This window comes from Nomascus leucogenys, chromosome 24 (assembly GCF_006542625.1).
Source record: "Nomascus leucogenys isolate Asia chromosome 24, Asia_NLE_v1, whole genome shotgun sequence".
NCBI lineage: Eukaryota > Metazoa > Chordata > Mammalia > Primates > Hylobatidae > Nomascus > Nomascus leucogenys.
This window is the reverse complement of record NC_044404.1, coordinates 19,039,928-19,055,037: the sequence shown is the minus strand read 5'-3', so window position 1 is coordinate 19,055,037 and position 15,110 is coordinate 19,039,928. Positions and strand designations below refer to the sequence as shown.

The 15,110-nt window shown below is 49.7% G+C and overlaps 1 protein-coding gene across 6 annotated transcripts in view; it reads left to right on the top strand.

Moving 5' to 3' along the window:
* TAS1R2 (taste 1 receptor member 2) overlaps positions 1-13,910 on the top strand; it is a 32,049-nt gene extending 18,139 nt beyond the window's left edge. For all 6 annotated transcript variants that reach the window (XM_030805580.1, XM_030805581.1, XM_030805583.1 and 3 more), the window contains 3 exons: positions 3,315-3,524; positions 11,041-11,164; positions 12,340-13,910. In XM_030805580.1, coding sequence (XP_030661440.1) covers positions 3,315-3,524; positions 11,041-11,164; positions 12,340-13,268 — 1,263 coding nt within the window. In that variant the 3' untranslated portion in view covers positions 13,269-13,910. The remainder of the gene's footprint in view (positions 1-3,314; positions 3,525-11,040; positions 11,165-12,339) is intronic.
* Positions 13,911-15,110: the final 1,200 nt, after the last annotated feature.

Below are 15,110 nucleotides of genomic sequence, written 5' to 3'. Positions count from 1 at the left end.
TCTTGAGACAGCCCAACAAGCCAATTTAGGGCTGGGGATGATGCAGTCAAGCGGCAGGGAGCCCAGCCCACTCTGTGTAGGCTTCACCCAGGGTCTCTGCTGGCATAAACAGCCTCCTTGTGAGAATTAGAAAATGATGCCCTTTTGTGCAGACAACTTAGACCAAGATGCTCTTTGGCTTTGGATGGACGCAGACGTGTGGCAGGCACATGGCTTTGTGGCCTGAATGGGCTGGACTCCAGCTGTTCCTCCCGGTTGTCCTAAATGGACCCACTCATGCAGGGCACAACCTGCAAAATGGTATGTGGTGTCCTTACTACCTCCCACCCTCCTTGCCGGGTCACACGATGACACTGTTTATTTTTGTCATAACACGTATCCCAAGTTGTGATTGAGTTGATATCCTTTGTTTGTTTATTGGCTATTCCCCACACCTCCCAAACAGAGGCTAGTGAGAACAGGGACCCTGTCAATCCTTTCCAATGCTGTATCCCAAGTTGCTGGCACTGGTCTGGCTTGGCGTTGATTCTCAATGAATATTGGATGAATGAATGAATGGGCACTTAGGTGCCGGACACTGTGTTCACCTCTTTACATGAATTCTCAGTCACCCCCAGACAGACACTGTTGAGCAGATACTGTTACCACACGGTTGCTCTCCCATACACAGGTCAAACTGAGGTTCAAAGAGGTGACAGGCACCCAGCTAGGGAGTGGCCAGGGGTGGTGGTAAGGGATGGTGATGAAATAGTGCTGGGGTAGTGGGGATGGGTACCCCATGAGAGGCGAGGCAGAGAGAGAGGCCTCAGGGGCAATGAGAAGAGTTGGAGATGACACTGGGTGGATGTGCTGCCTGTGGTGATGGTGGTGGTGGGGTCAGATCAGTGGGAGGTTGGGTAAATCCAGGTTGTCAAATTTGTGGCCATCCCAGCAAAAATGTTCAGCAGGTTGGCTGGGTGCAGTGGCTCACACCTGTAATCCCAGTACTTTGGGAGGCCAAGGCAGATGAATCATGAGGTCAGGAGTTCGAGACAAGCCTGGCCAACATGGTGAAACCCCATCTCTACTAAAAATACAAAAATTATCTGGGCATAGTGGAGGGCGCCTGTAATCCCAGCTGCTTGGGAGGCTGAGGCAGGAGAATTGCTTGAACCCAGGAGACGGAGGTTGTAGTGAGCTGAGATCTCACCTTTGCACTCCAGCCTGGGCGACAGAGTGAGACTCCATCTTAAAAAAAAAAAAAAAAAAGTTCAGCCAGTCATTGAATCATAGAGGGTCGGGGTTGTGAGGTCTTCTTAGGTTCTGGTCCAATCCTTTTATTTCACAAGTGGGGCCCTTGGCACTGGTCTGGCTCTTCCCCACACACCTCTCTCCACCCCTCAGGCATCTTGGATATGGCCCACCTGTTCGTACATTGTGAGGCAGGTGGCGGTGAGCTGGGCAGAGCTTAGCAATCAGACCTGGAATGGAATCCCAGTGCTGCCACTACTAGCTATGCAAACCTGGGCAAATTTAATATCTCTGAGCCTTGATTTTCTCATCTGTTAAATGGAAGGAATCATAGGCACCCTGCTAGGTTACTGAGGGGATGTGCAATCATGATGCAAATTACCTGGGGCAGAGAAGAGGCTGAATGTACTCCTCCTCTTCCTCTTCTCTGACACCGAGTGCTGGCCTCAGGAGAGAGTGTGGGGTTGGAGAGGTGGATTTGAGTCTGCCTTAAATGTACAGCTTATGCTGGGATAGGGGTGGGGCTAGATGGTGAAGGGGAAATGGGGTTCAACCTGATGAGGGAACCCCAAGGTGCCCAAGCCCCTGCCAATAATAGTCTAGGCTCCCACCCACTCAGGACAATTACAAGGCCAGTGCTTTCTGACCCCTTGGGGGTGATATCTTGGATCCCTTGAGTCCCAAGTGCTCAACCCTGCTTGGACAGGTCACTGCAGCGGTGCAACATGGGCACCCAGGACCTGACTCCCAGGGGCAGGGAGTGATCCTGCCCCTCAGGCCGACCACCTGGTTGGAGCCTCCTTCTTGGCTCAAACGACCATTGCCCTTGGGCCTAGCAACCTGTGCACATTCCAAAGAGTCTTTCTGAGTCAGGACCTCACCCGCTAGGCAGGGAAGGGAGAAGGCCAGGGCCCAACTCCCTTGGCTACCTGTCTGTGTGTGTCAGTCCCTGAGGCCAGGTGAGCCCTAAAGATATAGCCCAATGGACACTACCATTTATGGAGGGAAAATCTAGGAGCCAGGTCCATGGGATATTTGAGCTGGAAGTCCTTTCAGGGTTAGCCCAGCAAGGTTCAGAAACTTGCTCAGAGTCACACAGCAAATTGTGGACAGAACTGGGACTGGACTTTAGGTCGGAGGATGCCCAGTTCAAAGTGTGCTCTAGTTTGTCCCAGCTGCTGCCTACTGAGAGTGGTGGGGGGCTGGGAGGTGGGGAGAGACTGGAATGAGAGCCGACCCTAAGGTCTGGGGAGGCAGGAAGGACCCAGGGATAAGGGGAGACCCCAATTGACCTTTGCAGGTGACAGAGACAGTGGACTCTGTACCTCATCTCATGTATTGGGTTAAGAGGGATGACTGAGGTGACTTCCAGGGAAAAGGAATTCTTTTTTTTTTTTTTTTTGAGACGGAGTCTCACTCTGTCGTCCAGGCTGGAGTGCAGTGGCGCAATCTCGGCTCACTGCAAGCTCCGCCTCCCAGGTTCACGCCATTCTCCTGCCTCAGCCTCTCCGAGTAGCTGGGACTATAGGCACCCGCCACCACGCCCGGCTAATTTTTTTTTTTTGTATTTTTAGTAGAGATGGGGTTTCACCGTGGTCTCGATCTCCTGACCTCGTGATCCGCCTGCCTCGGCCTCCCAAAGTGCTGGGATTACAAGCGTGAGCCACCGCGCCCGGCAGGGAAAAGGAATTCTATCAGCACCTTGGTAGGAGTGCTTCCTGTCTCAGGCTCTGCTCTAAGTCCCTAACATAGATGAACTTATTTTTTGCTTCCAAGCCCAGAAGATAGAGTTTTTATTGCTCCCACTTTGCAGAAGAGGAAATGGATTCAGAGAGGTTAAGCAAGAGGCCCAAGGCCTCACAGCAAGAGGGAGAGCTGAGGCCTGAACCCAGATGTGTCTGGTTCCAAAGCAGAGGTCTCAGCCACTGACTCCTAAATTGCCACCTTTTTGGAGATTTATTGCTTCCATATTACAGAGTTGGAAATCAAGGCTAGTGGAATGGTAGAATCTTTCCCAAGTCCAGGAAAAATTCTGGCTCGCATTCTGATGCTAGCTCCACTTCCCTTCCCTCTGTCCCCGCCAGCTGCTTGAGGAGGTCTGGAAGGTCAACTTCACTCTCCTGGACCGCCAAATCTTCTTCGACTCGCAAGGGGACCTGGCTCTGCACTTGGAGATTGTCCAGTGGCAATGGGACCAAAGCCAGAATCCCTTCCAGAGCGTTGCCTCCTACTACCCCCTGCAGCGACAGCTGAAGAACATCCAAGACATCTCCTGGCACACCATCAACAACACGGTCAGCCAGGGGGCCTGGTGGGTGGGCAGGCCTGGGGCGAGGCCTGGGGTGGGGCCTGGTGGGTGGGCAGGCCTGGGGCGGGGCCTGGGACTCATGCTGGAGTGGCTAGGGCCCTTTTCATTATGGACAGAGCCTGGAGATTCTTTATCAATCTCTGGGGGGATGTCTGTTTGTGGGTGTATCGTCTGGGGTCCTTTCCTTCCCCCATTGATTGTGAACTATGCCTGTTCAGGGCTTTCTAGTTTCCCAGGAAGAGGGGCTCAGGGGCCTCTGCAAGGTGAAACGTTCACTGAACATGTGTGTGCCTGGCCTGGTGCTAAGGATTTCAATTCTCACATCAACCCCGGGGCAGTGGTCCCCAACCTTTTTGGCACCAGGGACTGGTTTTGTGGAAGACAATTTTTCCACAGACTGAGAGGAGGATACTTTCTGGATGATTCAAGTGCATTACGCTGTGTGCTTTATCTCTATTATTATTGTAATATATAATTGTAATATATAATGAAATAATAGTACAACTCACCCTAATGTAATATTAATGGGAGCCCTGAGCTTGTTTTCCTGTAACTAGACGATCCCATCTGGTGGTGATGGGAGACAGTGACAGATCATCAGGCATTAGATTCTCATAAGGAGTATGCAACCTAGATCCCTTGTATGCACAGTTCACAATAGGGTTTGTGCTCCTATGAGAATCTAATGCGGATGTTGATCTGACAGGAGGTGGAGCTCAGGTGGTAATGCAAGCGATGGGGAGCAGTTGTAAATACAGATGAAGCTCTGCTCTCACTCACCTGCTGCTCACCTCCTGCTGTGTGGCCAGGTTCCTAACAGGCCACAGACTGGTACTGGTCTGTGTCCCGGGGATTAGGGACCTCTGCTTTATCAATAGCTGGTAGGATCTCTATTCGTGGGTGTACAGTCTGGGGTCCTGTCCTTCCCCCATTGATTGGGAACTATGCATGTTCAGGGCTTTCCAGCTCGCCAGAAAGAGGGGTTCAGAGATCTCTGCAAAGTAAACACTCACTGAACATGTGTGTGCCAGGCCTGGTGCCAAAGGCTTCAATTCTCATATCAACCCTAGGAGATAAATGCTACCATTCTCTCCATTTTATAGGTTAGGAAACTGAAGGCACCGAGAGGTTGTGTGACCTGTCTGAGGCCACACAGCTAGTCTGTGGTGGAGGTTCTCTATATACAGCATTCAGGCTAAATCCTGTGATATGGCTTGGCTCTGTATCCCCACCCAAATCTCATCTTGTAGCTCCCATAATTCCCACATGTTGTGAGAGGGACCTGGTGGGAGATAATTGAATCATGGGGGTGGGTCTTTCCTGTGCCATTCTCCTGATAGTGGATAAGTCTCACAAGATCTGAAGGTTTTAAAAATGGGAGTTTCCCTGCACAAGCTTTCTCTGCTTGCTGCCATCCATGTAAGACATGACTTGCTTCTCCCTGCCTTCTGCCATGATTGTGAGGCCTCCCCAGCCATGTGGAACTGTAAGTCCATTAAACCTCTTTCTTTTGTAAATTGTCCGGTCTTGGGTATGTCTTTATCAGCAGCTTGAAAGTGGACTAATACAGCCTGTCATTGGATACTCTTGTTTTAGTATGGTAGCTATGCCTTCAACTGAGTCTCACATCTGTCAATCTAAAGATCCATTATTTTACCCTCTTTGGAGAGTAGACCATCAGAATTCTGCTGGAGTAGGAAGGGATAGAGACCTGCCTTGTGGAGTTGGGGAGGGGATCTAGAGATCTAAAAGCTTCTGTAAGAGCCTTCGTCACTCTCCTTTGCTAATAGCCTGCCCCTTCTTCCCCCCAATCCCCGACAGCACTCTATCCCCAGTTGCAGAGGTACCTGATGCTGTGAGTTTCTGAGTGCCTTGGGGATTTTTGTGGAGTAAATTAGGGCGGTGTTTGTGTTAGTTTCCTGGGGCTGCCATAACAAAGTATCACAGACTAGGGTGGGTGGGGAGCTTAAACAGATGGAATTTATTGTCTCACAGTTCTGGAGGCTGGAAGTCCAAGATCAAGGTGTCAGCAGGGTTGGCTCCTTCTGAGAGCTGTGAGGTAGAATCTGTTCCAGGCCTCTCCCCTAGCTCCTGGTGGTTTGCTGGCACTCTTTGATATTCCTTAACTGTGGATGCACCACCCATATTAGTCTGCTCTTGAATTGTTACAAAGAAGTGCCAGAGACTGGGTAATTTATAGAGAAAAGAGGTTGAATGGGCATACTGTTCTGCAGGCTGTACAGGAAGCATGATGCTGGCATCTGCTCAGCTTGTGGGGAGGCCTTAGGAAACTTACAGTCATGGTGGGAGGCAAAGGGGGAGCCAGCTTGTCACATGGCTGGAGCAGCAAGAGAGAGTGAAGGAGGAGATATCACACACATTTAAACGACCAGATCTCACAAGAACTCACTCACAATCAGGAGGAGAGTGCCAAGAGGATAGTACGAAACCATTCTTGAGAACTCTATCCCCATGATCCAATCACCTCCCAATCACCTCCCACCAGGACTCACCTCCAACATTGGGGACTACAACTGGACATGAGACTCGGGTGGGGACACCCACATCACCACCCCATCTCTGCTTTCACCTTCAGGTGATGTTCTCCATGTGTCTGTCTCCAAATTCGTCCCTTTTATGAGAACATCACTCATATGAGATTAAGGACCCACCCTCCTCCAGGATGACTTCATCTTAACTAATTATATGACTATGTTAACTGCAATGACCCTATCTCTGAATAAGGTCACATTCTGGGGTCCTGGGCACTAGGACTTCAAGCAGGATATAGTTCAGCCCATAACACTGTCTTAGCTTGGGTGTCTCCCAGAAAGCAGAGCCTGAGACAAGGGTTTATGTGCAGAAGATTTATTCCAGGACAGGATACATGGACAGGAACAGGAGTGGGAGACTGGGGAGAGTTCCACAGGGAAGAGGGAAGGTTGGTCCAAGAGAACAACCTTAAGCCAGACACTACTCTGAGCAACTGGAGGTCAATCTTACTGGGACCTCCCGAAGAGCCACCTTAGCATTGTCTCCCAGAGGAGGGAGGAGGGTGGCAGTAATCCACTAGCTTCCATCGCCTGGTGGTCAGGGGTTGCTCTGTGGGGTGTTAGCTGCAGAGGCCTCCCATGGGCATTTCATACTGCAGCCTTAGGGCAGAACACAAGACACAGTTGTGTAGCCGAGGCCAGGTACTGACAGGTGGCACTTGCTTGAAACTGGTGACTGCAGCGATGGCTGGAATAAACAGTGGGTAGAGAAAATATGAGGCAGGCCACAGAGAGGTCCATTTCTTGTTCCACTCAGTGGCTTTCCTTGAGCCTGAGGAGTCAGACTTTTTAGAGCAGCAGCCAGCTCAGTCTCTAACAGAAAAGGAGTTTGGTGGACTTAGCCACTACCCAAGGTTGTCACTGATATTCATCTCTCTCTTTTGCCGACCATTCTGGATTTCTTCACTCTCAGCCAGCATTTGGCTGCTCTCAGTCACTTGCCTGGGGGGTGATCCAGATCTTCCTCCCCAAGGTGTCTGGGCCCTTAGTTGCCTTGCATTTCTGGGCTGTGCCTGCTGCAGATCCCCATCAGCAGGTGCACTGGGATTGAAGCACCCAGGGTTGCCTGGTGAGTCCTTGGGTGCCAGACCTACTCCTTTCTACTCCACTTGTGTAGCAACCACCTCAGCTCCACCCACGAATCCAGGTCAGTTACCTCTGCCTTTCTTGGCCTTCTCATTTACTGGCATGAGGACCCCAAAATGACCACATGGTAATTGTAGAGCCCTATAGTGTCTGCTGGTGGAAGTATTCCCCCTTTGGGGACCAGAATCTCTATTCCAGCAGAGTGTAAGATTGTAGAGAGGAGAAGCACCAATGCTGCAATAGGTCCATGAGAATAATGGTGCATGTAGCCAATCTTTCTGGTTGCTGGATACACATATTCTAGCTGTTGGGGCCACAACACTATAAACAAACCATTCATTCAAAACTTCATCTTAAAGGGCAGTGTCCCCACCTTGCAGGAGGTCCTGAAGATGGTACCTTAGCTGAGCTTTTAGTATGCCATCTCATCACCTGGTTAGATAGGATACTTCTGGGTAATGTGGTATATGTTAGGATCAGTGGAGCCTGTGGTCACGTGCCCATGTCACACCCCTTTACCATGAAGTTGACTCCTGATCTGAGGTGATATGGTGTCCTGCATCAGTAAATCCTTTTCTCTGTAAGCCCTCAGATGGCGATGCTGCACTGAAATCAGGGAAGGAAAATTCTTATGAGGTTGAAACACTGCTTCTTCCGGAGAGGAAAGGATCTGATGTAATAGATCTTTCAGCAGTTGGTTGGCTGGTCTTTTTGAAGAATTGTGCCAAGTCAAGGGCTCAGCATGGGTCTCTGATGCTGGAATGTTAGGTGTTCTGCAATGGCAGTGGCTAGGTCAGCCATGACAAGAGGAAGCTCAAGCTGTTGGGTTCATACCTGTAGCCTCCATCCCTGACATCATGGCCACTCTGTGCAGGCCTTGGAGTGGCTGAGGACAAAAGCCAGCTGACCTCCATTGGACAAGGCAACCTTCTTCTTGTTCTTTTTTTTTTTTTTTTTCTGAGACAGTCTCGTTCTGTCGCCCAGGCTGGAGTGCAGTGGTGCAATCTTGGCTCACTGCAACACTGCAACCTCCACCACCAGGGACCAAGAGATTCTCCTGCCTCAGCCTCCCAAGTAGCTGGGATTACAGAAGTGTACCACCATACCTGACTAATTTTTGTGTTTTTAGTAGAGACAGGGTTTCACCATATTGGCCAGGGTTGGTCTGGAACTCCTGACCTCAATTGATCTGCCAACCTCAGCCTCCCAAAATGCTGAGATTACAAGCATGAGCCACGGTGCCTGGCTGGGACAAGTCAACCTTTCAATCTGGTTTCTATGACTCTGTGTTTGCTCTCTGGTTTGCATTAACATGAGACACAAGATCTTCATGCTTTGTGCTCACTCTCATGGATCCATGCATATACCTTTCCCCAAGCAACCTTGTCTCCATTCTTCCACTCTTGCTCCTTCCAGGCCCCTGAACAACAAGCCAAGCCATTCCATATGTCCAGGATCTCAGGAATATCCCTCCTTCAGGACATCTCTCCATCCACACAAAGCAAACAACCAAGTGTACTGCTTGCATCTCTACACACTAGCAGTATCTCCCATCATTACTTTCCTTCAGGATTCACCCTGAAAAAAGCTTTGTATCCTTGAAAAAAGCTTAGTATGGCAGCAGTCCACTGTCAGCTCACATTAATATATCAAACCAACCTACTTGTGACTCATTCCTGAATGTTCTCCTCTATTTATTTGTCATAAAGAATCTCTCCATGAGGTCTTAGGTATGATTTGAGGGAGAGGCATTTGTTACAACAGAAATAGATACTGGAGTCACAATAATTGATTTAAGAAATTTACTTGGACCCACTGACACTTCTTGGACACAATTTCCCTTATATGAAGACTTGTTTTTATTCCTGCCTCTCTATAAGACTCTGTGAATCTGATAGTCACTTGATGTCCTGGGGTCAGGTACTCAATTTCCATGATGGCCCAGCAGGACTCCAAGAGTTGATTTTCAAGTAGCGAGTAGCATGTTGTTGTAGAAGGCATGGCATTGTTGCATCTCTCTCTTTGGGCTTGCCAATTCTTATAAGCATAGATAACTCAAACATCATCAGATCTCCTCGATCATGTGTCCCCAGTGGCAGGATTGCTTATACAGAAGCCAGGGCCTTCTTCAGAGTCATTTTCTGGACCTGTTACCCTCTGCCTTGAAACTGAAAGCCTTTTGAATCACCTGATAAATGGGTTGCAGCAGTATTTCCAGGAGCAATTTATGTTGTCCCCCAAATCTAAAGAGGTTTATAAAGTTCCATCCTTTCATGGTAGCGGGTGTAGGGTGGATGACATTTCTATTATCTTAGAATGGATGTCCTGGCATTCTCTGTACCATTGCCCTCCTAAAAACATCACCAATGTAACAGCACTCCCAACCCCAAGTTTTGAATCTTTGTAAGGTTTATCTCCAATCCTCTGGCATTCATAGGTCTTACTTAGATATAAAAGTGCTTGCTACTTTGTACTAACCAGGTCCAATTACCATGGTGTCATGAATATCATAGACCAGCGTGATATTCTGCAGAATGTCAAGATGGACACCTTCCATGTGGACTACATTGAGATCGAGAGTGAAAGAGTAAACTCTGTGATAAGATAGTGAATGTTAGTGATTTGATAAGATAGTGAGTGTTAATGATGTAACATCTTCCTTCTTTTTAAATACAGATGTTTATAATAATACATTTCCGTCTTAAGTATTGTTTTCACTGTACCCCATTAATTTTGGTACATTGAAATTTTTTATTTTTGTGATAAAAGACATATAACATTTACCAATTTGTTTATTTTTAAGCGTGCATTTCAGTAATGTTAAGTATATTCGCATTTTTGTGCAACAGATCTCTAGAACTTTTTCATTTTGCAAATTTCTAACTCTATTCCCATTGAACAACTCCCCATTTCTCCCTTCCCCCAGCCTCTGGCAACCATCCTTCTACTTTCTGTTTCTATGAATTTGACTACCTTAGACACCTCATATAAGTAGAATCACACAGTATTTGTCTTTTTGTGGGGTTATGTTGTGTTTTTATTTTCATTAATCTCAAAGTATTTTCTTATTTCCCTTGTGTATACTACTTTGACCTATTGTTATTTAAGGGTATGTTGTTTAATTTCCACATATCTATGAATTCCCCAAATTTCTTTCTGTTATTGATTTCTATTTCATTACATTGTTGTTGGAGAACATACCTGTTATTATTTCAGTCCTTTCAAGTTTATTAAAACTATGTTTACTATTTGCTATAAATAAATAGCAATGGTGTCAGAGGCCAAAATTTTCTCCAGTGTCCTTTTTTGTCTCCCATTTTATCTTTGGGTTTCCCTAGATATTCCTTCTTAAATGCAGTCTCAGCCTTGCAGTTATTTCGGTTGTATCCCTTGATTGACGTGGTGGTGAGATAGAGGGGAAGTGTTCTGTAATCCTGTGATTAGGTCTCAATCTTTCAGTAAGCCTGTGCCCCAGAACTGTGACCTTCATAAGTGCTTCTCACCCCCACCCCCTTAGGTAAGACAAGAAGGCTAGAGAGGGCTGGAGTTGGGAATTTCTCTTTTCCCATGTCAGTTAAGCTCTGGTAAAATTCACATCAGTTGGGTTCTGGTAAAGTAGTTTCCCCTGAGGAAAGGCATTTGTTAAGGAGAACAGAATGCTCTGAGCATCTTTCAAAATGGCTTCTTTCCTTATCCCCTGCTACAAGCATGAGGGTTTTTGCGTTTTTTTTTCTACAGTTTCCACCCCAAAACCTAGGGGGTTTCTAGGCTTCCTCCCCTGAACATCCTGCTGGTTGGAGAGGGGAGGGGGCCCCCAGAATGTGGGAAAAGAGGACTCAGGGTCTCTTGCCCTCCTCCCTCCAGATCCCTGTGTCCATGTGTTCCAAGAGGTGCCAGTCGGGGCAAAAGAAGAAGCCTGTGGGCATCCACGTCTGCTGCTTCGAATGCATCGACTGCCTTCCCGGCACCTTCCTCAACCACACTGAAGGTATGATTCGCAGGCCTAGCACTCCTGCCCTGCCCCCGCCCCGCCCCTAGGGCTTGTCCTCCTTGGCAGGGTCTCTGGAGTCCCCCCCAGGGGGTGTGAGTGTCCAAAGGCCAGGGACCAGATCTGATTCCTCTTGTATCCTCCCAATACCTAGTGTAGAGCAAAATCCTTCGTACAGGCTGCTTCAGAGAGGGAGGGAGAAGGGAAAGGACAAACTCCCCCAAGCCGGACTGCAGCCGATCCCACTCCACACACACATAGCCCAGGGCCCAGGGAGTCAGGCTGGGGAACACCCACTGGATGAATGAATAAATGAATGGTGTTTGCAATAGGAGGAAAGTTTCTGGCAGACAGGGAAGACACTATCTCATTTATCCCTCTGGCCTCCCAAGTGCCTAGCGTAGCTCAAAGCATAGCATAGTTGCTCACTGGCTGCTTGTTGAATGACTTCCTTGATGAGAAGAATGATCATTTCTCCCTATAGAACATAAAATCTAGGAACATGCAGACAATGTCATCTCTGTTCACATTAGTGTTTAGCACAGTTCAGAGTTGGAGCTCAATTCTTTTTCATGATTTCATGTAAATTAAATGGATGATGACATTTACCAATACAAGTATTTAATATGTGCCTAGCAGACCACAGGACACAGAGGAGGTGGTGAACAAGTTTGTGGAATGATTTCATTGGCCTTCCTCCCACAGTCAGTCAATAGCGGGGAGGTGAGGGCTGGGTTTTATCCATCTCTCTGTGGCCTTCCACGCCAGGTCCCTATGACAATGGATGGTGCTCAAAAACACGTGAATTGAACGCATTCTTTGAGTAAGTGGTTGAATGCCTCTCACACCAGAGGGTGCGGTCTTGGAAGGGAGGAACTACAGTTGGTAGGCTCTGGGTCAAGGAGACTTGGGTTCAAATTCTGCCTCTCTAAGTTACTGGCTTTGGGAAAATTACTTAACCTGGCTGAGCCTTGGTTTCCTCATCTGTGAAATGCAGTTGCTGTGAGGATTTGATGAGCCAGTGCACATGAGACTTGAGGAGTATTGGCTGTGAATGCAAGGGTTGCCCTTGGTGCTCTCTCTCCATCCCTGGGTCCTGGCCCTGTGCAGGGCTAGGAGGATGCAGGTGCTTGGAAGATGGGCTTGGCTAATGGGAGTCGCTGTGGGTTTTGCAGATGAATATGAATGCCAGGCCTGCCCGAATAACGAGTGGTCCCACCAGAGTGAGACCTCCTGCTTCAAGCGGCAGCTGGTCTTCCTGGAATGGCACGAGGCACCCACCATTGCTGTAGCCCTGCTGGCCGCCCTGGGCTTCCTCAGCACCCTGGCCATCCTGGTGGTATTCTGGAGGCACTTCCAGACGCCCATGGTTCGCTCGGCTGGGGGCCCCATGTGCTTCCTGATGCTGACGCTGCTGCTGGTGGCATACATGGTGGTCCCGGTGTACATGGGGCCGCCCAAGGTCTCCACCTGCCTCTGCCGCCAGGCCCTCTTCCCCCTCTGCTTCACCATCTGCATCTCCTGTATCGCCGTGCGCTCCTTCCAGATCGTCTGCGCCTTCAAGATGGCCAGCCGCTTCCCACGCGCCTACAGCTACTGGGTCCGCTACCAGGGGCCCTACGTCTCTATGGCATTTATCACAGTACTCAAAATGGTCATTGTGGTAATTGGCATGCTGGCCACGGGCCTCAGTCCCACCACCCGTACTGACCCCGATGACCCCAAGATCACGATTGTCTCCTGTAACCCCAACTACCGCAACAGCCTGCTGTTCAACACCAGCCTGGACCTGCTGCTCTCAGTGGTGGGTTTCAGCTTCGCCTACATGGGCAGGGAGCTGCCCACCAACTACAACGAGGCCAAGTTCATCACCCTCAGCATGACCTTCTATTTCACCTCATCCGTCTCCCTCTGCACCTTCATGTCTGCCTACAACGGGGTGCTGGTCACCATAGTGGACCTCTTGGTCACTGTGCTCAACCTCCTGGCCATCAGCCTGGGCTACTTCGGCCCCAAGTGCTACATGATCCTCTTCTACCCGGAGCGCAACACGCCCGCCTACTTCAACAGCATGATCCAGGGCTACACCATGAGGAGGGACTAGTGCCACCCTGTGGCATCTGGGAGGGAGGGAGGGCCATGGCATTGGGAGGTGGAAGCCAGGGGTCTTCCCTGGCTGGTTCAACTCCAGATGGAAGCAGGGAAGCCATCCCCAATTACTCCCACCTTGCCCTGGTTAATAATTTAGCATTCCTTGGAGGTCCTTTGCATCGGGGCCATTTTTACCCACTTAGTGATGGGTGTCTTAAAACATCCACACTTCATTGCTTTCCCTTGACCTATTTTACATGCCAGGCACTGTCATCTTCTAGGAAAAAAACTACCCAAGGTGACCTATTTGTCTCCAAGGACAAAGTCTGATTTAGCAGCCTACAGCCACCATCTGGTGGTCGCAGTGGGCACCTGCGAGTTGCAGCTCATTCCCTTCACTCATGTTCAAGGCCAAGGGAGGCCTTGGGTGCGCTGGGCTGGGCTGGGCCGGGGTTGGTGTGGGCGGGTGGGGCCTACCATTCAGCATGTGAGCTCGGATAGTGCAGCCATGGCTCCATTTGGTAGGTGTCTCACGTGTCCATTTCCTTTCCTTATTCCCGAAGCGCTCGGGCCCAGGTCCCTGGGTTATCTCTAAGGGATGGCCAGGCATAGCGTGCTTCCCAAATGCTTGTGAATAAACCTCACTTGGGTGAAATGAATGCACTTCCTTCCTGTTTTCTGACATCCCCTGAGGAAGAACATGTGGAATCAGAGAGACCTCAGTCTCAATCCCAGTAGTGCCACTTCCAAACTGTGTGACTGAGCCATTGTGTTGACTTTGATGGGGACAACAGCTAACACTTATTGCCAAGCCCCTGGCTAAGAACTTTACTACTTTACCCATGTATTCCTCACAAAACTCTATTGGCTGTGTGCAATTATGCTCCTTATTTCACAGATGGTGGGGTGAGGGCAGGGGGAAGAAGAACTCAAAGAGGTTATGGAGCTTACCCAGAGTCATAAAGCTTGTCTGAGCACCTCCTTCCCCTCCCCAGAGCCCATTCCTGGAGCCACTGTCCTCTACGGAGTAACATCCAGGCAGCCCTGCCTGGGAAGCTGTCCCCACCACAGTGCACAGGGGGAAGGCTCCGGCTCCCCGGCCAAGGAACTGTGCTATGGCAGGGGCTTCAGATTTTAGACAGGTGGCTGGTGGGTGCAGTGACCAGGAAAGCCTTTGAGAGAAGCTGGCATTTGGAAAGAGCCTTGAAGGACAGAGAAGTGTTGGAAGGCAGGAAGTTTGGGTGTGTGGGGGAGGGGCAGGTGGGGACAGCAGGAGGAAAGGCGGGGTGGAAAGAAGCCCAGGCAGTTCCAGGAGGATCGTGTGGCTGAGAGTGGCCGCACTGTGAGAACTCAGCTTCGAAGGACAGCTAGGGCCATATGTGGGGGGCCCGGCCCTGGGTGTCTGGACCTTGTCTTCTCTGGGTGGCTACTGTCAGCATCCTGTGCACATGCTGGTTTACCCCTCTCCTGGGTTACCTGGGATGCCATCCAGGCCCTGTCTGGCCACTGTGACCAACCTCCTCTGTGGCTGGGTCCTCTTCCCACAGTCCCCAGTGCTGGCCTGGCCTAGTGGGCTGGAGACTGCTGGGCACAGACCCCAAGAATAGATGGTCAGGGTCTTTCCAGAATGTCCCTTCTCTGTCTCCTCCAGTTACTTCCCAGGGGAGCCCAGAGCCTGGGCCGAAGCCCACCCCAGCCCTGAGCTTTCGGGGAGCCACTCTGCATGATCCGTCCCTGGATGCGGCTGTGTCCCATCCCCCTTGCCCTGGGGACCAGATTGTCAGAGGCTCAGGGAGTTTTAAGCTATTAATTCTCTTTTCTTGCATGCTTCTGATGCCTTGGTTTAATTTTTTTT